This window comes from Halyomorpha halys, unplaced genomic scaffold (genome assembly GCF_000696795.3).
Source record: "Halyomorpha halys isolate HHAL.00 unplaced genomic scaffold, Hhal_1.1 Scaffold178.1, whole genome shotgun sequence".
Classification (NCBI taxonomy): domain Eukaryota; kingdom Metazoa; phylum Arthropoda; class Insecta; order Hemiptera; family Pentatomidae; genus Halyomorpha; species Halyomorpha halys.
The window spans coordinates 1,244,988-1,269,895 of NW_027105168.1; the positions used below are offsets into that span (position 1 = coordinate 1,244,988).

Below are 24,908 nucleotides of genomic sequence, written 5' to 3' on the forward strand. Positions count from 1 at the left end.
TTTTTATATTTATCAATTCGTTTTATTATATTTGGTATATTTTTATAATTATTAATTTTGTATTTATTATATTTAGCTTAATATACTTATTTATATCATTATAATCTTTGTATGTATGTGTTAGAGTGCTTTTTAAAAATATCAATAGATTGTAAATGTGGACGAATATGTTGTGTTTTATGTATGAATATATATATTTACTATATTTGGAATATTAATATAATTTTTATACTTTTGATTTAAATTCCGTTTATTCTTGTTGGAAAAAAAAGAAAAACATTTTTAGAATCGAAATAATAGAAAAATTGAACACATAAAAAAATGGAAAAAGAAAATAAATAATAATAAAAAGAAAAAAAAATCATGTATAACTTTAGTGCATAATGGAAAAATTTTTATAATGAGGCAATTTACTAAATTTTATGCTCCGACTATTTATATTATTAGAACTTAAAAAACTGTGCTTTACTAGTCCTAAGTATGCTGTGTATGAGGCAACCCAAAATTTTTAATTAAGTGTTTTTTTCTCTTATGTTTATTAATTTTATTAAAAAAAAAAAAAAAACAAAGTTCGTTTTCTTTACACTTATATATATATTATTAGTGGTAATTCCGCATATCTTTTGTTATTAAAGTTGTTTTTTCCCTTCTTTTGTTGTTTTTTTAAATCAAATCTTTTTGAACTATTTATTTAATAGTCATTTTTTTCTTAAATCACATGTTTATATTATTTATTTTTGACATTTCTCACGTTTTCTCCTATTCTTAAAATGTATTTATTATTATATGTTGAAATTAATATAAAAATGTTACATAGGCAACTTATTATCCGAGAGCAGCCCAATCATAAAATATCATATATATAGCACCTTCGAAATTCTTGATAAATCAAATTTTTTTATTATAAAAAAAGGAAAGTTCTTGTTTCAAAGTGACTAGTGTTAGATTTTGCCAAAATTGAATTTATTTAATTTGTATAAGAGAAAAAAAGTTACAAGCTCGAATCCCAAATACTTAAATTTTTTTATCGGAAATGGAATATTGAAACTTGTACATATTTTTATGTATTAAATTAATCCGAATATGTTGGTTAGTAAATAAATATTATAAGAAAGTGCCTCAAAAAGTGGAACAATCTCGTCTCATTTTATGCCATACTAATGCAACGAAAAAATTCTATTCAAATACTCTTTCAATATTTTTTTAAATAATAAACTAGCGATTCCATTATAAAAATTATAGTTGTAATAATAAAACTATTCAGTATTAAATCCAATTTAATTTCCCATCTTTTTTTCTGATCTGATTCATCTCATTTTATCACAAATAGCTACACCTAACTGACTGCCAGTAACTCGGGAAAATAAAATGGAATTGATGCTACAGAGAGATAGAGTGATAAATCAAGTGAATAAGTGAATAGCAGTCTCAGTGAATAGAAAAGGAATAAATAAATTGAATAGAGTATTACATTGTGCGTCAGTCAGGCTGATCATCCCGTTAACCAATGTTCTCATTAACCACTGTTTCACCTGAACCATTTTCTTTCAGGTTCAGGCCCTGATAAATGGGCCGAGATATTTTCCTCCTTTTTACTCTACGGAACAAAAAAAGTATCAGATTTCTAATTATCTTTGATTATCTTGTTCCGTTTAAGAATGTTTCCGTGGAATTTGATAGGAGCCATTAGATAAAAACGATGTTTTCTGACTTCCCCCTTATTTAAATTAAAATTTTTTAAAAAATTTTATTGTAATAATTAAAATCTTCCTTGATATTTACTCAAGAGTAAAAAATTATAAGTCTGTAAGTATTTAAACCTACCATATGCACATATTAAATAAATAAATAAGTTAAAACTAAAATAAATAAACTGGTAAGTTAAACGATAAACAAAATAAATCATCTTCAACATATATGTAATAAAAATAAAAATTAGGTACAACATAAAAATATCATTCAGGTATCAAATATACTTTTTTTAAAATCTATCTACCATTTTCGAATATCTTTTTTACATGTAGACGAATTGTTAATCATGTGGCTATTTTAGGTAGATTTCTTATCTAGTTGTTGGTATTGGTATAAAAAACATAAAACTCCTGTAAATATATTTTTTTTACTTTAAAACTCCATTCGATCTTTTTTCTATTTTTCTTAAAACAAAGATTTAGGTATTAATTTTTTTTTTAACAAAACATATCTTCATTTCTATCCATCGGAACCAATCATAATTATAATTTATTTAAATTTATAAAACGTTAGTCGTTTCAAAAGTTATTTCAAATGTTTATCTCATATATTTCGACACTGAAATTGATACGAAATATGACGCTATTCAAATAATATAAAAATTATAATAACTCTAAAACTTGAAAAAAAAAAAAAAAAACTATTTTTGAAATGACAAAATTATGTTAAAAAACATTTGTTTGCACACAATTTCCGAATTCTGTCAACAAGGTCGAAAAGTATGCATATTTCACATTTCTCCACTTGCGGTCTTGAACTGTTGTATGATAATATGAATTGTGCAAGCACGATTCTTATGCAAAATTATTGATTATACATGTTTGTCAAGCATGACATTTATGTACCAATAAGAAATGAAAATAAAAAATAAATTTTAAAACAATGATGGAAATAAAAATCATTTGCATTACCTTGTATTAGTTTATTATGAAACATTCATATTGCATACGCTTCCGTGCAATGCAAAACATGAAAATTCTTCCCACTATGTGGAAATGCAAGTCTTACTACCAAGTCAAGCAAGGTTATGATAAGCTTGCAAAGTTTTCGCAATGGTCTTGGATGCCAGTTATTAAAATTTGAAAACACTTCAGAAAATATAGTTTCAGATAATGCCATTTTTTTAATTGCTTACACATTTACCTCAGTCCACTATATATTTTCGTACAGGAAGACAATGTTTTTAAAATGTTGTCCTTTAATGAAATCATATTTTTATTTATTTTTTTTATTTTGTTTTTTTTTTAATAACTTTTCGAAAGAAAACACGTACTCATCTAGATAGTAACCCATGTCACTATCAATGAACGTTACGTTTCTAAGAGATCTAAAGAAACCACTAATTAAATATGACAGAAATAATACAAAGTCAATTATTGACGACTTTGTATTGGTTCATACTAATAACAATTGATTCCGTCTCGTCATCGATGACCTTCCCTTCCGTTCAATAATTCTCAGTTGATTTCACTTTTAACATTCTTTCGGCGTGAAGGTCTACATGAAAATATACAATTTGGAGGAGCGACCCATCTTCTAAAAATTTCATTTTCTTAGAAGATTTATGGCGGATCGCTTCGTGAAGAGGCAATTGCCAAGTATTGGCACTCGAAAACCTGGAGGGTCCGAGGAACAGCGGATTCCCAGAGGACTACGCTTAGGGTGTGCTCTCAACCAGAGAGAGTTAAGTATATTCTGTAATGTATTATATATTGTTTAAAACTGTTTCGGGCGCCTTTTTTTTTCATAAATAATTCAGTGACAACAAAAAATATACTCATTTTTATTCTTTTACGAAAATTAATAAAATGTGCCTGACAACAATTCAAGCAAATCTACATATCTTGTACATATAGAAAAAACAAATACAAAAAACGTAGAATTTTTATTAAAAATAATATCTGGAAATAAAGATAATTAAAATTATTTATTTGATCTATAAATAGAAATAAATTGAGGGGGATTATTGATATTATTATTGCTACTTTATTTATTCTAAAATATACTGAATTTTCTCAAAAAAAAAAAAAAAAAAAAAATGAGGGATTCTTAAACTTTTGACCGACATTCTATACAAATAATTTACCAGCTCATATATATTTTTTCTTTTTATCATAAACATTTAAATGATTTATGAACGATACCAAAAATTAAGCGATTAAAGTTCTTCATAAAGCACTTTTAAGACATTTTCATATACCCAATTTAATTTTTATAATTTTTATCATATCTGTAAGCCACGAAGGAGGGGTTTCATAATTTTCTTTACAAAAAATAAAATTATTTAGTGTAAATAATATTAAAACGGTGTGGTAATAGGTAGCTCATTGGTAAGGCACTTTGCTACTAATTCCCTAGATCTGGGTTCAAGGTGTGGCAGATTATTATTTTCTGTTTCACTGCAGCCGTGTCCACCCGACCTCATAAAATGGGTGCCCTTAATTGGGTGAAAATCTTGCGGGCGAGCGTGATTCTGACCAAATTACTTCCTTGCACAATCGTTAGTCTAAAAACAGTACTTTGCTAATTACTTCACGCCAGACTCTTCATGGGTTGTAGTGGTACAGACTTAATATTAGAACAGTCAAATTTCTTCCAATAAAGTTTAGATTGAAACCAAAAAAAGTGTGATGGAAAAATATGAAAACTCCTTCAGAAATTCAATAAAACCGTATTGACTCTATTAAAAATCAAATAAATGTCGTAATAATACAGGGAATAATTTTATTGAAATTTGAAATTGTATATTGAATTTTTTTCATAATAACTTGCCAAAAGTGGAGACACTGACGTTTGCCCCCCCCTCTCAAATTTAATTTACAAAAATAGGGTTACAAAATTATTTATTTGTAATTGAGGTGTCTGCTGAAAAGAAACAAACAGCTAGCTTGGTTCTACAGTCATGTGTGGTCTCAAATTGTATAACATTAATAAATTTATGGATAGAAACTAAAAACAATGCGAATTATTCGGTTTTTTTTGGGGGTTTTTTTATTTACTATAAAGTAGCGATTTTTTGATGAATACTACTCCTTACATTATATAATTGACAAATTTTTTTACAATTTCTGACTAAACGTATTTCCGTTAACCTGATAGTATATGAGGTACACTTTCTAAAAGGTTGGTAAGTATAAGAAACCGCCAAAAATTACTACTGCAAACTAAGAATGTTGAATTTTTTTTTACGGTAAAGGCAACTACTTTATTTTTTATTCATAATTACTTTATTTATCGGTAAATATTACAGTCTGTCACAATCTTGGGTAATGAGTAATAGTAGTAATTGAACACATTCATACCAAAAAATAATAATAATAATAAATAATATAAATATAAATAAAATTTCTATATGTAAAAATACATCTAGCAAATGTGTTACAGGCATGTAAAGAAATTACCCATTGGTCGCACTCTAATACTGTTTTTTAAATTATTTATATCTGTAATTATTGTTCTAATTTGTTTCATTTGACCTCAGTTATTCATAATGTAGATTAATTGTTAGTTAATTACAGCTTTTTATTGCCTTAGGCAATGACAAAATTGAATAGAACTATAAACACGCGCCTCTACTTAAATTAAAATATCTACTCTCTAAATTTTCCTTCTTTTTTTTTTAAATAAAATAAAACTCTCAATTATAGCTTGGAAGATAATATAATTTTCAGTTGAATCAGAACCTAATGCCCCCCCCCTCGAATATATTACTCCAATAGAATTCGCGGAGATAAATAAATGGCTTCATAAGATAAAAGCAGGAAACCCTGCCAAGGGTGCAACAGGACCAGTCGACTCCTATTATATCGAAAAGCCTGCCCAACCCCGACGACTCCCCTTGGACTGGAGTTGGCCCGTGACCAAGTAAGAGGGGCTATATCAAGTCAGTTACCAACATGGAGTAATGGAGTCGAGACCAATTAAAAAAATTACCAGTCTTGCCAAGAGACAAATCATAACCAATGAAATCTCATCTCTTAATTGACAAAGCCTGTTGCTTTCGAATGTTTTTTAATTTCGTTACTTTGTTTTTCTAGTTCATCATGAGAAATTATTATCCACTCAAATGATTAAAGTGTAATCCTGTACATCGTTGGTTAAACTGTAGCTAGTTTCAGTCTGAATTGCATTGAGAGAAATATCACTGTTTCAATACAATTGCTAAAATAATTTTAGTTTTTGTTAAATAAAGTTATTTTTTGGTTAGTAAATAAATAAGTAGTATAAGATATCACCTCGAGAAGTGGCACAATCTCACCTTATTTTATGGCATAGTAAAGTGACGAAAAAAATTTACTCAAATGATTTGCAATATTTTCTTATGTGTAAAAATATGTAAATAATAAACCTATAATCTTATAATAAAAATTACAGTTATAATGACAAAACTATCAAGCTTTCGAATAATTTCTAACTTATATATATTAATAAATAATTTTATTTTTTATTTAAAGCCAATAATTTAAATTAATCCATCTCTTCTTCGTGACGACATAACAATAATTAAAAATAGTGAACTGGATTTATAAAAAAATTTACTAGTGCTTCATCATGAAATTGAATTGCTCAATTTTAGGTAACATTAATAAATTATTTAAATATTTATGATAAAAAAATATTTGATTTGGAAAGTTATGTATACCTCATTTTGATTAAAAGTTTAATAATCCATAATATTTTTTTTTATTAGGCTTGTCAATAAACTCTTTAAATTGATTCTTGTCCGCTTGGAAACTTCTTTATCATTTACAATCAGTTTCGAGCAAAATAGTTCTATTTACAGTTAAAATTACCTTGAAATTTCAAAAAAGGAAACCTAATTTCAACTTCATGATGAACCACTGTAACTGTAATAATGGTCTGAATCAGAGTAATGCTTGCCCTAAAGATGGCCGACAGTGTATACAAAATGAACTATGGAGATTTCATGTGATAAGTTAGTTGTAGATTATCTTCAGGGATAAAATTGGCCTCCATTTTGTAACAGTAAGAGTAATTAGAGAATGACAACTAATCCGGAAGACCCCTGGGAAGTTGATTGGAAGGAAACACAAGGAACCTGGAGTAGAGATAGTAGACAAAGAACCCAGCCCTGCCCTCTCCATCCACCCAATTCTTCAATTACTCCCTCCTCCGAGTCTCTTCTCCGGCATCATTAGATTATATTATAAAAATGAGGTACGGGGAGAGGAAGAGGGGTTGGAAAAATGAAGGGAAAAAGGGGTTGGAAATTGGGGAGGCAGGTCTCTTCTGAAAGAAAACTACAAAACGGATTAGGGAAAACTGGGATCTCGAGTCTTTCCTAAAGGGGCTATACATGTTCTCTGTATTTGAATAAAAATTTATTTACAACTGAAGAATAAGAACATAAGTAAAATATATTTTAGTTGATATTTTATTCATACTGTCGTAAATATTAACAGTAGTACTAAATATTAATTTGTTTCATCATCTGACATTTACGCTTTCATAATTATTTTAAACGTTCATATATTGCCTCAAGGTAAAAAATCACACAATGACTCTAAATCCATATTTTATCTTCTAGAACGTTTCAGGGATATTGTCTCTTCTTCTTCTATAAATCAATATATTTTTTTAATAAACAGTATAATTGCATATAATCAATGAGTTTCATTTCTAAATATTAATTACAAAAAAGGCAAATAAATAAGTATTTTAAACATTATTTTTGTTTACTGCCTCAATATTTCGAAACTGCTTAGCTCGAAAAAACTTAAAAAATAGAATTTACAAAACTATTATCCTTCCCACTGTTCTTTAGGGATGTAAGACGTGGCCTCTTACACTAAGGGATGAACAGCGTCTTATGGCTTTCGAAAATAATTGCGAAAAATATTCGAACTGTAAAAGGATGAATTAACGAATTTAGAAGATTACACAACGCTGAATTAAGAGACTTACACCCGGTAAATATAATTTAAGTTATAGCATTCCGGTGTATAAGATTGGCGTGCAAGGTTGTAGAGCTTAGTAACGAGTGGATTCCTAAAATGTTAATAAACACTGAACCGACGGATAAACGTCTGAGGGGTAGACCGAAACGTAGATGGGAGAATTGCGTTAAAACTGATTTAGTGGAATTAGGTTTGGAGGGGCATCACTGGAAGGATGTATGCAGAGAGCGTTTGGTGGTATCGGCATCGAACCTTCGGGTTCGTTAGGCCTTCATTATTATTATTATTATTATTATTATTATTATTATTATTATTATTATTATTATTATTATTATTATTATTGCCTCAATATTATTGGATGAGTCAACTCAGTTAACATTCTATTTAACCAATTTCAATCTGACAGCCCTGACGAAGCCCAGTAAATTGATGCGAAAAGTCGTTTAACAATAAATAATCTTGTTTTACTATTTTGATACCTTATTGGCAGCCACCCGAACTATCTTCCCACAAAATGTAAATTCGTTACTAACTATAACAGAAAAGATCGAAGCTCAGATTTAATTAACATACCGAGAGGGAAGACAATTCAATTAATTTTAAAAAACCTAATTATAATTTATAAACATATATACAAATATAATTCGTATAACGCAGGAATACAAACTTTCTCCATGAAAGGGTATATAAATAAATAACTATTTTAACATTATTTTGCTTATTTACTTAATATTCTCTGGTATAGTAGTGGAATATCTCAGTGTTAAGGCAATACTCCAAAAACCTGAGTTCGAATCCTGCTTTGACAGATCATTATTTATTCTATTACTTTAGCCTTGAGTCAACCCTGTGGGTTCAATATTTCTCCGAAGTCCATCTAAACTTATAAAGTGGGTTACTCAGTTAAATCTATTTCTGAAAATGTTTCTAAACTGCTAACAACAATTAATATTTTTAATTTTAGCACATAGGAATTTTTTTTTCACTGTTCGAAATTTTTTCTTCATTATTTTTGAAACTGATTTAGCGAATTAGTCCAAAACAGTAATAATTTGACACCAGCAGTGAATGTGCAACAAGTAGGTAATAGACCCCAGAGAGGCCTATGCGGAAAATCTTGATTAATTACTTCTGGTTACATTCTACTTACCCTCACTAATTATCAGAATATATCTTCCATAACCTAGGACCCCATTAACCGCTAGGGCGATCCGATCCAGTGACTGGAACGCCAAGTGATGAATGTACCAATAAATTTAACTTAATAATAATAAAATCACTAATATAATTATATAAAGTTAAAAAATAGGAATTATTTGCTGCCTGACCTCAAGATAAATCTATTTTCATTCTTATTTTCTCCACCATCTGAAAACTAAATCAGCCTTAGTAGGAGTACCTCAAGGGTTAGCATTCACTCCACTGCTCTACATGATATATGATGCAACATTTCTTATAAGCTATCAAATTCTTAAACATATATTAAAGTCTTTCCTACATTACTAAACACCCATATGACTGGCACAAACTATGGAGAATCTTAAATATTTTAAATTTAATTTAATTAATTATTTATTTAATTTAAATTGAGGTTTATTTATTTTATTTATTTTGTGCGTAATGAGATGTAACTTAAATCGTGAAGTAGGTCATAAAATCTTCTCCCCCATTTTGACAAAATAAAAAAAATCAATGGGTACATTTATGTTTAGTTAATATCAGAATGAGTCAAATTATAATTATGTACTATAAAATGTTAATTTAAATTTTCAAAAAATGTTATAAGTAGTTAAGGTAAATAAAATATAATTTTCAAGTGGTTTATTTATTTATTTATGTATATATATATTTTTAATGAACTGAAAGCAGTTTCCAGCAGTAAAACCATAAAATAGATCCAGAAATTCAAAGTTTATGTCCTACACCACGTGAAAATTTCACTCAATCAAATTAGAAAAATTGACCATTGTGCCCCATCCATCTATGTTCAGTAAAATCAAGGATAGTAAAAGAAAAATTCGGAAAGAGAAAATTGAGTTTTTGAACTAACAGACATGCGTACTAGAAGAATGGGCGAACCCAGCAGGAGACAGTTAAAAAGTTAAAACCAATTATTAATTTAATTAGAACTTAATTTTATTCAAGTAAATAGTTATAATATCTAATATTGCTATAATTATATATAAATTTGTTAAAATTTTTGTTTCATTTCCCCTGTATGCTGAAATGTCACAACCTGAACGACCTTGCTCCCTCTTCCCCAGGTTCGGCCTTTCACTAGAAGCACTTTGACAATATTATTTTATTCGTTTATCAAACTTTTTATTGAAGATTAATAATGGAAACTGGCACAGTATTTGTGTTCTAAGTATTCTTCATTCATGTACAGAAAAAATAACGAAAAAAAAATGTAAACGATAACAGTAATGCTGGGAATGAAAATAAAATCGATTTTATGATCACGCTCTTGCAAATGAATTTATATTAACTTTTTGGATTTCTAACATATTGGAGTCCCGTACTATGTTTTCTCAGATGCTGAAAATTAAAAAAAAAACGATTTTAAAATCGTGCGCTTGGGAATCGATTTATTTTCAAACTATAAAATAATACCACTAAAACAGTCAATCCATAGCTCCAGTTAAATCGAATAGAATTAATAATTAATCAAAATATTTTATTTTAAATTTATTGTATTATTGACTTTTAAGATATTAGTTAGCCAGAGAGGAGGCTTAACTACTTTGGGTATTGGAAGGATATTGGGAATAGTTGAGGGTTTATCTGAGGAGTGGACACTTTAATTGATGGGCTTCATTAATAACAAGGAGGGTAAGCAGTTGGGATAGATAGCTTTGTTCCCTCACGGTAACAAATCTCTTGGGCCTAAGTTTCTAGCCTAGACTATATTGAACCCGGTCAGCTCTGCGTCTGTGGTGAGCATTAAATTGTGGTTCGTAGGGGTTAAGGGAAGGTATTTGATGTCACAACCACAAATTAGAAGTAGTATTTGATTATTAATTAATTAGTTTCTCTAATGGCATCTTGAACAACTTAACAAAGGTCCCTTTTTCAGCCATATAAATTTAATTTTACTCATAATTTTTGCCTACCATATTACATTTAATGAATGAAGGTTTTTCTTTTCATTAATAAGATAATGTGAGCTGGGTTGTTGATCGAGTTTGACTTTTTTTTTTTTACTTTCACACTACCTACTCCATATACTCCAGCTCAAAAACGGAAAATCGTACGAAACCTAAATTATATATTTTAAGAGAATGTGTATGCCTGGGATGACACAGTATGTTTTTCGATAAAATTGACTGACTAAAACTTCAATTTTATATAATCCATTTTTTAGCATTTATTTTTTCTCAAAATCCTTCGTAAAATCCTCAATGCTCCTTACTTTGTCACAAATAAAATCACCTTTACCCTTCGTCGTAAACCTACTGACTGCCCTACAGTATACTTCGATAATGTTACTCTTACCCCTATCGAACAGATCCGCTACCTTGGACTACATTTGGACAAACGATTAACCTGGAATCCTCACACAGGAAACTGCACGTCGATTTCGACTATTACAGTACCTACTAGACAAACGGTCTAAACTTCCAACACATTACAAAAGACTGATCTACATGACTTGGATGAAGGAGCTTTGGGGCTCCACTAAACCTTCGAATTCCTCTCGTATTCAATCCTGAAAATCCAAAATTCTCAAAAATAAATTCATACATAAAGACCTTAATGTTCCCTATGTAACCGATCTAGCCCGAACCAGATATCACTCCTTCCATTATAAACTCTTTAAGCACTCAAACCCCCTAGTTTCTAACCTTGCATCCTCTTTCATTCCTGACAATCCTCCGAGGCGCCTGAAAAGAAGATGGCCACGAGACCAGCTAATGTAAAATCTCATTAGAGTGCTACCAATGGGTAGTTCCTCTACACGCCTGTAACACTCCAATTTGACTTAGATCAGATTTACTAAATGTATTATAATGTACTGTTGTAAATAGCAATAAATAAATATTTAAAAAAAAAATTCTCGATTTTGACAAAAACAACAACTATTTTGATCAAACTCACTATATCAATTAACCATTAAATGGTTTTTAGTTTCAACCAGATCTTATCCCTAATGGAAATATTATTAGAGGGCTTTAAACAATTAATATTTTGTATATGACTTCATTTAAAGTACCATCAACTTATTTTTTTAAAAATAATTATCTATCTTACAATTTTATTAGTGATATAATATGGATTAATATAAACTATTAACTATTAAAATATTTGGTACTTGACTTCTTCTAATGAAAACTGAAGTAACTTGCAAAAAAATAAAAAAAACCTAATCCCCTAAATTTCAGACCAGCCATAATATTTTAAATTACTTTAATATTCCACTAAAAAGAGAAGGCTACGTACGTAGCATCAAAGATTTCCATGAAACGTTTTTTATTGATACTAAGTTGACAAAAAATTTTGGGAGCCCAGAAAAAAAAACCATTATATATTTTTTTATATTATTGTATTTTGCTTTTGGTCTGTATCTATACAGTTATATGCAGTTGGTATTTATAATATTTACATATAGTTGGTATAATGGTTATTATATACCAATTGATTTATGTGGAGTAAGAACTAAATATTGTTGATTGTATTAAATGAGTTTATGTGTATAAAAAATACAAAAACCAAAAAGCTGCTTCCTGTAAAGTAGATAAAATAAAATATCTAAAAAAATCAAGTCAGGTTCATTTTAGAGAATAGTAATTACTACATCAATCAAAAAATTTATATTTGATTTTTGAGGTATCTTTTTTATGCTGTTGTCCAAAATTCATAATTCCTCACAAGTTTATCGAAATCCAACGTAACTACAACCATTAGAAAGCTGAATTTCCAATCTTCGGATCCACATAAATATTTTTTTTCGATTTTATGATTTTATAGGAGGAAAGTTTTCAATCGAGAAAAATTTCTCAATTTTTTTTTATAACTGTGGAATTAATTTTTTTTTACAAAGATACAAGATATAAGATTTCGTTTAGGCAGTTTAGGCAGTCTTGAACCTCTCTTAAGTTTCTTGTAGACCATCATCTTGAGGGTATTGCATTTTTTTTCATTTCCGAAACACAATTGAATGCTTTTGATTTTTTTATACATTTACACTCTAAAATTCATTTAATACAAAGAATAATATTTGTTCTTATTCTACATACTCAAAACAAAAATATATTGACATATTATGAACATTGAATACATACAGAGCTAAGGAGAAAAAAATAATTATATCATATATATTTTTCGGCTCCTTTGGCACACTGGCAAGAACCTTCTAACAAGGTTAAATATTTTTGACCTAATATAATGAATATTCTTCTGAGTTATACAATTCGATCAGAGCCTTAACGCATGGAGAAGAACTAACAGTGAACTGCTTGCAGAGACTGATCAGTAAACATATAATGATATAAAAGCTGGGAGATTAAGATTAAGAGGGGGAGGACATGTGACTCGAAGCAATCCATCAGAACACCTTTACACTGAACGTCAGTATAGTTGTCAAGAGACCAGGTGAGAGGCCAAAAACCAGATGGATAGACAGCTAGATAGACAATCAGAAAAGATGTTTTCAAACTAAAAAACAGTAACCCAAGACAGGCAGGTGTTGAGCAGGCTGGTTCGGGCGGCCCAAGATCTGCAAGGTCTATAAAGCTAACCGAAAAAAAATTACAATAAATATTACATTTTGTAATATTAAGTATCACCAGCTGTAGATGCTTTCTGTATAGTCTTGTTTTTTGTTTTTTTTTGTTATTGTCGCTTTTCCACATAAATTTCGGCTGTCAGTTATTCAGGTACCCATCATGTGCACGGAATAGTCATGAGTAATCCAAATCTAAAGTAGATGAAACTGCGGTGTACTATGAATGATTAAAAGTGTTTTCGAATAATTTAAGAAATATATATCAAAGAGCTGAGTTTAGTAGAAGGAACCCCCACGACCTGCACCAACAAGAAGTGGATTACAATGCTTAGGTGATGGGGACAGAAGCAGCCAGTTTAGTTAACTGCCTTTCCGCCAGAGGGGCAGCAATAATAGCCAATTAGGAGGGACTTACTAGAGAACTAAGTCCGCTATACTAAGTTGAGAGGTCCTGCAACTTGATTTATTGCCTTCCCACCCTCTGCCTTTATTACTTCACTTCAAATCGTAAATTATAGTTGAATTTATGGCGGGCAGTAAACACCTTGCGTTACCTACAACGCTGAATATTTAGTATTAAACCGTTTAGACTTCAATCCGTAAGGAATCTATGTCAAGAATTTAATTTACTTGCTCAAATTCCTAAGGTATAAGGAAAGAGGGAGGAAGAGAGAGGGAGTGGGAGGGGGAAAAGTGGACTTCTAATATCCTGCTTAAACTTTTTGGAGAGGTTCACAATACGCAGTCTTGTAATAATATATTAAAATGAAATATCTACCTTTATAATATTAAGGATCGATCGAATATTTAATATTTTTTGAAATAACAAAAAAAATCGAAGCATCATTTTAGTGACATCTCGTATTAACCATCGTTTTTTAGTATACCTATTTTTTTCCGATTTAAAGGATTCTTTCGAGATATCGTTAGAATGAAGCGCTAGTTTTTATTTAATGTAATTTACATCTGTACAAAATAATAAATACAATAAGTAGATATGTGGAATGTTTCATTTACACTTGAAAATATTGAGAAGGAACCACCCATTGATGGTACTTAAGCATTAATTTAAATTAGAAGGTCCCGTGGCCATCTTCTTTTCAGACGCCTCGGAGGATTATCAGGGATTGTTAAGGATGAGAGATTAAGAACTAATTGGTTAGGATGGGTAAGGAGTTTGGAATGAAAAGACGCATATTTGTTTTGGGCCAAATCTGCATCGAATCGAATAACCAAGAAGTGGGTCATAAAAAATAAATAAATAATGGTTTCGGTATTTATTATAATCTGTTCCTTTGTAGGAATGTAACGATTGAGTGAATGGCTCAAACCGAATTTTGTATTTTGCTCAAATTATTCAACTAGATACCGTGAATGTATAATATATTTACAATTATTACTTATACATTTTGTATACTCATTGGTGGAAGAATATTTATAAGATAAAAAGTAATAAGGAAAAAAAAAGATGTTGAAGATTAGTGAAGAAGAGCGTTGGTCAACGCGGTCATAGATTTTGTCCAAGCGTTTACTCTTGTCCCTCCATCATTGACGTATTTGTCGATGGAGGAGAGACGGAAGAGAGGGGGATAAAGAGGGGTGGCGTTTGTCTTGGAGATTTATTGTCCAATCGGGGTTTATGAACATCTGCACCCCCCATTTCTTTTTTAGGCTAGTTTATTTATTGCCTATCTCGGCCTGAGCTCCCTTGTTTGTATTATCGACAGTAAAAAAAAAAAATAAATAAATAAAAAACCTAGAACGTCCACCTCTGAGTGTCTCATTGAAAATTATATGTACGGGATCCACTTTAGCCAGTTTCCGTTATATTTATTATTATATAGGTACGTTACTCTCATTAGCATCCCATAGATCAGATTAATTCAACTCTGATTCATGGCTCATTTTTGGCTCATTTGCCCATTAATTTGGAGGAAGTTATCTACGGGGTACCACTCTATTGTAACCATGGTGATTCCATTTCGTTGGACCGCCGTAGAAATATGTAAAAGACTTAAAAACCTACGCCTCAGCTATAGACGGCTTCTCATCGTCTGTATGAATGATAACTTGAACCAAAAAATGATATTCTATTAAAAATTCAAAATTTCTTCGGCCATTCTGTACATCTTTATCCATCACAGCAGCCCTGATGAAGTCAATACTTTTATAATTAAAAAAAGTAGTATTCTCTTAGAACGAATAATAAATTTTAAAAATTGATGGCCATGCTTAGCTTATGTCATTGACAAAAAAAATGCGGGAAAGTTGCTTAAAATTCAAAATATCGTTTTAATTCCTACAAAATCTATATAAAAAAAATTTATTTCAATAATTACTCACGTGGAATAAATAAAAATCAACACCAGATGTAAGATGGACATGATAAAATTGTTTTTTACGAGAAGATGGTTGGGGGTGCGATCAAAGTGAAACACCAATAAGTTGGTGTAACCTATTTAATTGTGCCAACGTTTCGGCTAGATTTTCTAGTTTCTAGGCGTTTGATTTTCAAGCTAACAGCCCTGAAGAAGGCTAGAAACTCTAGCCGAAACGTTGGCACAATTAAATAGGTTACACCAACTTATTTGTGTTTCACTTTGACCGCACCCCCAACAATCTTCTCCTCGTACGTCATCCATGGTCAACTATCTCTCATAATTATAAAAATTGTTTTTGTATTGGACTATTTCATCATCTCAAATAAATAATATATAAATGCCTCCAAAAAATAAAGTTAATAATTAATTATATTTTTGTTATTATTTCAGGCCTCTTTCTATTCAACGGCGCTCAAAACCCTCATCTCCGTGTCTACTGTGATACTTCTCGGCCTTATCGTTGCATACCACGCCCTCGAAGTTCAGGTGAGTCAATAAAAATATTATAATATAAATTTTTGTTATATTGTATTTTTTATTATAGTTATGCAAAATATTTTATTTTGAGAAAAAAAATAAAATTGGAAGATAATTTATTGACCGTGTTTAGTATATAAAAGGGTAAATTTTTCTTTTGTACTATTAAAATAACTGAAATAGAAATAAAAGTATTTATTGTGAGTCAAAGTTTAGCCCCACTTTCAAGGGCTGCATCAGGGCTAAAACAAATACAATTTAAAAATTGTATCAAAGTAAGAGAATACATAGCATAAAATAAAAGTAAACTAAGGTATGGTGAAAAATTATTTAAAATCAATAAAGTAAACAGAAATAATATGTAGAGAGAAAAGTATATTCAATTAATGAAAACAGAAATAATAACAAATAAAAAGAAAAAAAAATTATAAAAATACAGTACACACTAAAAGACAGAAAATGAGCGGAATAAGAATAAAGTTCAAGGAAAACAGAAAAAAAAAGGTTTTGTGAAAATAATAAAAAAAATAGGACAACCACATTTCTGAATGAAGGAACTAAAGGCAGGTGTGAGGCATCAAAAATTAATTTAATTTACTTTGTTCATTTTCATATAAATTTTCACATATTTTAAATCAATTTTATTCATACTTCAGTTTATTCTTATTTCGTGTTACTTATTCGCTTACTTTTTTAATTATTTTAGTTTTTTATATTTTTTTAGTCCTAATAAAGCTCTGCAAAGTTGGCGAAACGTTAGTCTTACAATAAATTGTTTTATTGCTATTTGAGTTCTTTTGACCGCACCTGTACCATTTTCCTTTTATAAAAAATAAAATATGCGTCCCTACGGCACTGGTAATGGTGGGGTATTCTCTTACTTTTTAAATTATTTTAATTTTTTTATGACAGCTGTTTCAAAACCTTAAAAAAACATTGATTTTTCATTCGGAGCTCTATATCTTAAAACCTACCAACAACACTAGAAAACCTAAGAGCACATTATTTAAAGAAGAGTAAATTTGCTGAAATATTAGCCTTAAAAGAGCTATCTACGCCCAATATTTCTCGAGATATAGCTTTTTGAAAAGCAAAATTTCTTAAAAATCTACTGAAAGATTAGTAGTTAGCTAATTTATTTTGAGAAATCTATATCTCAGGAAATATGTGACGTACAGATGTCTATTAACACTCAAATTAAAGCTAGTATAATGGACTATAGAAAGGTTTATAACCTTTACTTTCGTAGGAATAGTAGTTTTCATGATATATGCTAAAATAAATTGATTTATAGTTGTTCGGACAATAAATTTGATTTATGAAAAACTTCATTTCAGAAACCATTGGATGTACAGATGTCTGCCAGCGCTCAAAATAAAGGAAATTTAACTTACTATAAAGTAGTTTATGACACTTATCTTCGTAGGAGTAGTAGTTTTTATGATATCCACATATGAATATAAATTTGGCAAAAAGAAATTAACTATAAACCAATTTATATTAGCAAATTTCATGAAAACTATTACTCCTACGAAGAAAACATCAGAATCTACTTTATAGTCCATTAAACTAGCTTTAATTTGAGTGCTAATAGACATCTGTACGTCAAATGGTTTTTGAGATATAAATTTTTCAAAATAAATTCTCTAACTACTGATCTTTTAGTACGTCCCATACAACATTTTTATGAAATGTTGCTTTTTAAAAAGCATATTTCAGAATATTTTATCTTCTTTCAATGAGGTTCTCTTAGGTTTTCTAGTGTTGTTGGTAGTTTTTAAGATATAGAGCTCCGAGTGAAATTTTAGTTTTTTTTTATCGCTTTGAAACAGCCGCCATTTCCTATGGCCCCCCCTACCTATACTTGGCAAGTTTCATCGTGAACTACTCCACATATCTTAAGATGTCTTTTAAGTCTGCAATGACCTGTTAGCATTCAAGGTTCATTTCTGCTTAGCAGCCACTTAGTTTTAGAAGTAGAGGGTTTAGTTATTAGTATCTTGGCTTATCTTAGCTCTATGCATTCCCTCCACTCCTTGCCTGCTATCTTCCATGTCCAGTCAAGAACTTCTTTTCGCTAATGCCTTGAGATGGTTCTGGTCATACTGGAGTGTGCAGCCCCATTTCTAGCAAGCTGGTCTGATTTCTCATTGCCTGTGATTCCCTTATGACCAGGGACTCACACTAACTTAAGCTTCTATAAGCTTGCTAATGACTCTAAGGCTTGTTTTCACTCTCTTATAATTAATCCAAGCAAGCTGCTTATTCCTGTAGATAATTCAACTGCAAAAATAACATTATTTTTTTCGATAATTTCCTTCTGTAGTTACCCTCTTTATGTAAATTTAATTTTAGGGGTTTTCTATCAAGTCAATGTATACACTTTTAGAATGATATTACTTAAAAATTATTATTGAAACATCTCTTTTTAATAAGTTAAATTTTTATGGAAAATAATGAGTTTTAATACCTAATTTTTTTGGTGTAGAATTTTAATCCGTAAAAAAATCTTTTACTTTCCGGAAATGGATATATTATTACACTTTTAGATGGAAAACTCCTCAATTATGGATATTTTTGATTAGTAATAATTTAATTTTATAAAAAGCATTTAAATATTCAAAAATATCAAAACGACTAACCTGGGATCCTCACACAAGTCTGAAAAGACAGGAAACTGCACGTCGATTTCGACTATTGCAGCACTTACTAGACAAACGATCTAAACTTCCAACTCATTACGAAAGACTGTAATAATAATCTAGATAACTGTAATAAGGTCAATCTGGACGTACGGAGTTGAGCTTTGGGCCTCCACTAAACCTTCGAATTCCTCTCTTATCTAATCTTTAAAATCCAAAATCCTTTGTAAAATCCTCAATGCTCCTTACTTTGTTACAAATAAAATTATACATAAAGACCTTAATGTTCTCAATGTAACCGATCTAGCCTGAACCAGATATCATTCTTTCCATTATGAACTCTCTAACCACCCAAACCTTGCACCCTCTTCCATTCCTGACAATACACGAAGGCGCCTAAAAAGATGGCCACGAGACCGGCTAATGTAAAAACGTCATTAGAGTACTTTAAATGAGTAGTTCTCTACACGCCTGTATTACTCCATTATGATTGAGATCAAATTTACTAAATGTCTTATAATTCACAGTTGTAAATTTCAATAAATATATTTTAAACAAATATATTCAAAAATATCAACACATTTTTGCTGAAAATATATTTGTTAAAAAAATTTTGGAATATCCCGAAATAAAGTTTTAACTCTCTTATATAGTAGTCAACAACTAATTAGTCGATTGTACATATCATATCAACTTTCTTTTCTCAATACACAGTTTTATTTTTATTGTACTTCTGATTGTAATATAAATACTAGTTTTGCTTAGAACTGTGGGTAGAAGATGTACTATCTAATTATTCCACACCCTAATGTTGTGCCTCTAATGGGCCTGCCGTAATTGGTTTCGGTTGATTTTATGGTTCTGAAGTCTGATCATACTTGAATGATCTTTATGTTCACTAGTTAGTTCACTTGTTAACTGTAAGCATCTACACGATCAGTCAGAGTGACAGTTAACTGAAGATAGACGTTAAGATTGATCATACAGGGCAGGGATATACAGATGGAGTACCGGGACAATTTTTTTTTAATAATTTATTTATTGATATTTACAACTGTATACATATGTATACATCAAGTAAATTTGCTGTAAGTGATATTATGACATGATAAAAACATGTGGAGAATCTACACATTGATAGAACTCCAAAAACATTTCTAAAGGAGAAGATCTCGAGGCCATCTTCTTTTCAGACGTCTAGGAGGATTGTTAGGTAGTGAAGGAGAAGCAAGGTTAGAAACGAGTTGGTTTGGGTGGTTGGGAAGTTTATTATGGAAGGATTGGTATCTGGTTCTGGCCAAATCGGCAACATATGGGACATTGAGGTCCTAATGGATGATTTTATTTGTGACAAAGTAAGGAGCATTAAGGATTTTGGACTGTAAGGATTGGATTCGAGAGGAATTAGATGGTTTATTGGAGCCCCATAGCTCAACTCCATATGTCCAAATAGGCCTTATAATAGTCATGTAGATCAGTCTTTTGTAATGGATTGGAAGTTTGGACCGTTTGTCTAGTAAATGTTGTAATAGTTGGAATCGACGAGCAGTTTCCTGTCTTTTCAGTCTTGTATGAGGTTCCATGTCTGTCGTTTGTCCAGATTTAGTCCTAAGTAATGGATCTGTTCAACAGGAATGAGTGGGGTATTATTTAAAGATACTGTAGGGCAAGACGAAGGTTTACGACGAAGGGTTAATGTGATTTGGTGGGATTTATTGGTATTTCCAGGACAATTTGAAATATAATTATTCAAAGTTTGAAGTGTGCTAAGAAATTGCAGGGAATCCTGTGTTTCATTTCATTCTTGGCCGAAAATCCCAAAATAATGAATTAACAAACTTTCTGTCTATTACGAATCGTAAAAGACGTTATAAAAAATCCTTACTGTTCGATATCTTATTTACAATTAACCGTCAGTCGAACTGATGATGTATGAGTCTTCATAATTTAAGTCAGTCGCGTCAGTCTAGCTTTTGAATGATGGTTGTGATTACAATTGACCGTCCCACAGTGTGTAAAACTTAATAATTTGTTTAAAATCTTAATAAATTAATTTTTATTGTGTATTCTTTATATGAGTGCTTAAAGAAGCCAGTAGTCCGTATTCTTTTAGAAATATATGTATAAGTATACAATATAGAGATGCAGTTACTCCAATATATCAAGAATCGGCTCTAACCATCTATCGAGAACGATATATGGAAACGATATATTCCATCTACAACGGTCTGGAGAGGGGCAATGTCGAGTAACACAAAGATCCTCTTTGTACCGAAGCGGTAAATCCTTCTTAATACCGCCTTTAGTTATAATTTACGACGAACATTAAACATTAATCTATAACTCGGTTGTAATGTTGGGACTGAAATTGCCGTGATAAAAGATGCCCTGGCTGAGAGCCACAGAGGTTGGAATAGAGTGGCCACATTTTCCCGTCCCATTACCTTAGCTTCCAATCTTTTATTCTATTTGTTAGTATTGTGTAGTAGGTTTTTATTTCATAATTCATAAGCGAAGGAGATACATTAAATTTGGTTGATAATTCAGTTAAATTAAATTTTTTTTTTGTTTGTTTTTTTATTTAACTATTTTATTTTAGAAACAACCATCAATTTTTGCTATCTGTGGTCACAATGAAATATTCACAATATAAATAGAGAAGTGTGCTCAGAAATTAAATATTTATATTAAAATCATAATAATAAGAAATAATTCTATATTGCTGAGTGCAGTGGTTTCCAAGCTATCTTCTTAAGCTAAAAACAGAAAATATCTGCCCTCATTTTTAAAAACATTCATGGACACCACCATGTTTAGCCGAAAAAAAAACTCCGATAATAATCCTTAGCGCGCTAAAATATGTACGAAATTAAGAAGAAACAGTGTACAGAAAATATTAGAATACAGTGTATATTTGCTATTTTAATTTTTATTTATTTTTGTAAACTTTTGAGAATGTGGTATTGGCCTGCGGGGTGCCGCGCCAGATCAGATAATGCGAGAAAAAAATAAATATTTAAAACCAGATTATTGAAACATATTACTGAGTTTTCCAGTTGTATATATTTTTCTGTAAATATATAATATACTACTTTTACTCAACGAGCTGGATAAATCATTAAGGCACTGTGCTACTTCCGGACGCGGTTTTGAATCCGGGTGTGTCAGATAATTATTTATTCTGTTATTGTCAAACCTCTTTGGTGGGTGTTCAATTGGGGAAAAAGCTGGCGGTTGAGCATGATCTTGAAAAAAATCACATCCTTGTACAACCGTTGTTTAAAAATCAGTACTTCCTTTCTAAGTACTGAACCCTACACAGGTTGTACCGATGCAGGTCACTTTTACGTATGACAGAAATTAGTTGTTCTCAATGAAAAAGATTACAGCTATACAAACGCATCGCTTATTTTCAGTTATGAATGGTTCATGTTAAAAAACTAGGAGAACAAAGAATAAAGCGATTCTCTCGATGTCTCCCGACCCACAGTAGTAGATCAATTGATTCACGTCTGTCTATGTGGATCTTCTATTCATCCTTTCTTAATCTTATTCCTCCGTCCTAGTTAATTGTTTGCCTTAAGAACCGAGAGTCAATCCGCTCTTTTTTATGGTTCTACAACCTGCTCAGACCGAGGCTTTATATCCTCATATAAATGAAGTTTAAATCCACTACCCACGAAGACTAAAGTTTCATCCCTCCGCTCGTGGTATTCATTCCCACGATTCCTAAGCTTCATCCCTTAGTACTCGAGATTCATCCCCGACCTCACATTTTCTTTTTCTTATTCTCCCCATGAACATACCTTGTCGAATCCTTCTCTTAAGTCTAGTACAGTAAGTCGCCTTCACACCAAATATCTTTCAATAGTTCGACAGTATTAACTCATAAACAAAAGTAAAGAAGATGATAATGTTAGGAATCAGCATTCCGAGGACTAGTCAAAATATTCTGTAGTAGATAACTGTGAATAGAATATTTGGATTTTTTATTTTTATCCATATAACCCATGATGTGACAAGAACTTATCGTGTCTAAAAAAATTTTTATTTTTTTTTAATTCGATATAATTAAAAGAAATTGTCTAAAAAGGGCCTTCGTACATCTAAGAAGCAAACTTTATATTGTTGTTACGAAGGTTTATATTTAGAGCCGAAAGGGGAGCTACAAGAAAGATTTTAACAACTATTCGGACAACCAGGGCTTAAGGAAAGTTGGCAGATGCTAAGCCAAATCCCTTCAAACCATTCATTCCTTTCCCTGAACCATTTTCTTCTCTCAGAACACTGTAACTCCAACGTTATGGGTCCTTATTTAAAAATAGAAAAAAGTGAATATTCTTTTAGAAAAAAATAGTTATATAGTATATACTTTTTTAAATTTTGATTAATGCTTAAAATAGGAAATATAACCTTTTATACTCATAAATGACCACTAGATATCAGGTTATAAAAGATTTTATATGTTTCTCTCATACAATAAAATTCTAAGAGATTCTTGTATTACTGAAGTAAAAAACCTTGTAGTCTCCTTCGACCAATACCTCTCCTGGAATAATCAGATTTTCCAGATCACACATCAATTCATAACTTTACTCAAACAATTTCTAAGGTTCCCTGATTCTATCCCTCAGTATACTTGTCAGCTCCTAGTACCCTCTCTGGCTTTCCCTCACTTCTACTATGGTTGCTTCGTCTATGAAGGGCTATCCATGCTGGTCTAAAGATGTAATTGAAGGGATTCATTAATTGCTTCATAAAATTTATCTTCACTTTTCCTAGTTGCTCTCATGTCTCCTGTTTGTATACTGAGGTAAAGTGGCTCTTTGCAACCTCCCGAAGGCATTATCTTCCTGGTGTTTTTCTTTTACAAGGCTTTAAAATCAAAAACCTACCTACATTTTTCATCTCCTGACTAAAATCCATCCATCCATTTAGTAAACACCAGATCTCAATCGATTGATTCATATATGCCCATCTATAGAACCACCTTCTTCGGCAAATCCTTCGTCATGTATGCAACCTCCTTTTGAAATTCTCTCTACATCACTATTCGCGAATACTCATCCATTTTTTCCTTTAAACAACGCCTCTTTCTTTATCTACTACATAATCAAACCTGTGTCAATATAAACAATGTATATGAGCATAATATTGATTAGTACGATAAATTTTAATTCTAACCTACTTATTGGAACTTAGTAAATTCTTTCCAGTTAATCATAAAGTGTGAGTCATTTATTCTGTAGAGGACTTTAGCCCCAGGAAATTGTGTATTCATTTAATTTCATATTTAATAATATATATTTATTATACTTCTTGCTCATACAATTTATATGTTATAAACCGTGTGGACTGAAAGTGATTACTTATTCTTTGTGTCCTGAGTGTCCCACTTAGTGTTGCTATTGATCTACGACTCACCTGCTGCTTTCAATAAGACTCTTGCTCGAGTGGAAACGTATCTTTTCCCATCTTTCAATGAAATTTATTCCTTATAAAATAATTTTTAAATATTTTTAATCAATTAATGATATAAAAATAGATTAAAAAATATTTCCATAGCTTTCCTTTGATTGGCAGACAGAACTCTGATATAAAAATACAATAAATGTAGTCCAAAACTAAGAATTATTATTTTTATAGGTCTAGGGGTAGATTAACAAAACATTTTAAATCGACACATACATTTCATTTTCTGCTTTGACCAAACATATGGTCATTTCATAGTAGGAGAATTTAAAAATAATTTTATATTTACTTGCTATACTCCGAAGATAGTACAGTAAACTGGGCTTACTTTGTGACAAGTTGGCCAAAATTATTATTTCTTTGTATGTTCCTCTATCAAAGCAGTAGAGAGAGAGAAATACTTTATTCATCTATGCTGCCTAAATACATTAGGTTGCTATCTCACACAGCATACTTATCAATCCGTAATCGGACATATATATATTACACATAGATGGTATAATCAGAAAAAAAAAAGAGATACAATAATAGGATATAATGA

The 24,908-nt window shown here is 30.6% G+C and overlaps 1 protein-coding gene across 10 annotated transcripts in view; it reads left to right on the top strand.

The window, feature by feature from the left end:
- LOC106679133 (small conductance calcium-activated potassium channel) overlaps positions 1–24,908 on the top strand; it is a gene marked incomplete at its 3' end in the record, with an annotated part of 993,499 nt that overhangs the window by 898,926 nt on the left and 69,665 nt on the right. For all 10 annotated transcript variants that reach the window (XM_067049033.1, XM_067049025.1, XM_067049039.1 and 7 more), the window contains 1 exon segment: positions 16,167–16,262. In XM_067049033.1, the coding sequence (XP_066905134.1) occupies positions 16,167–16,262 (96 nt within the window).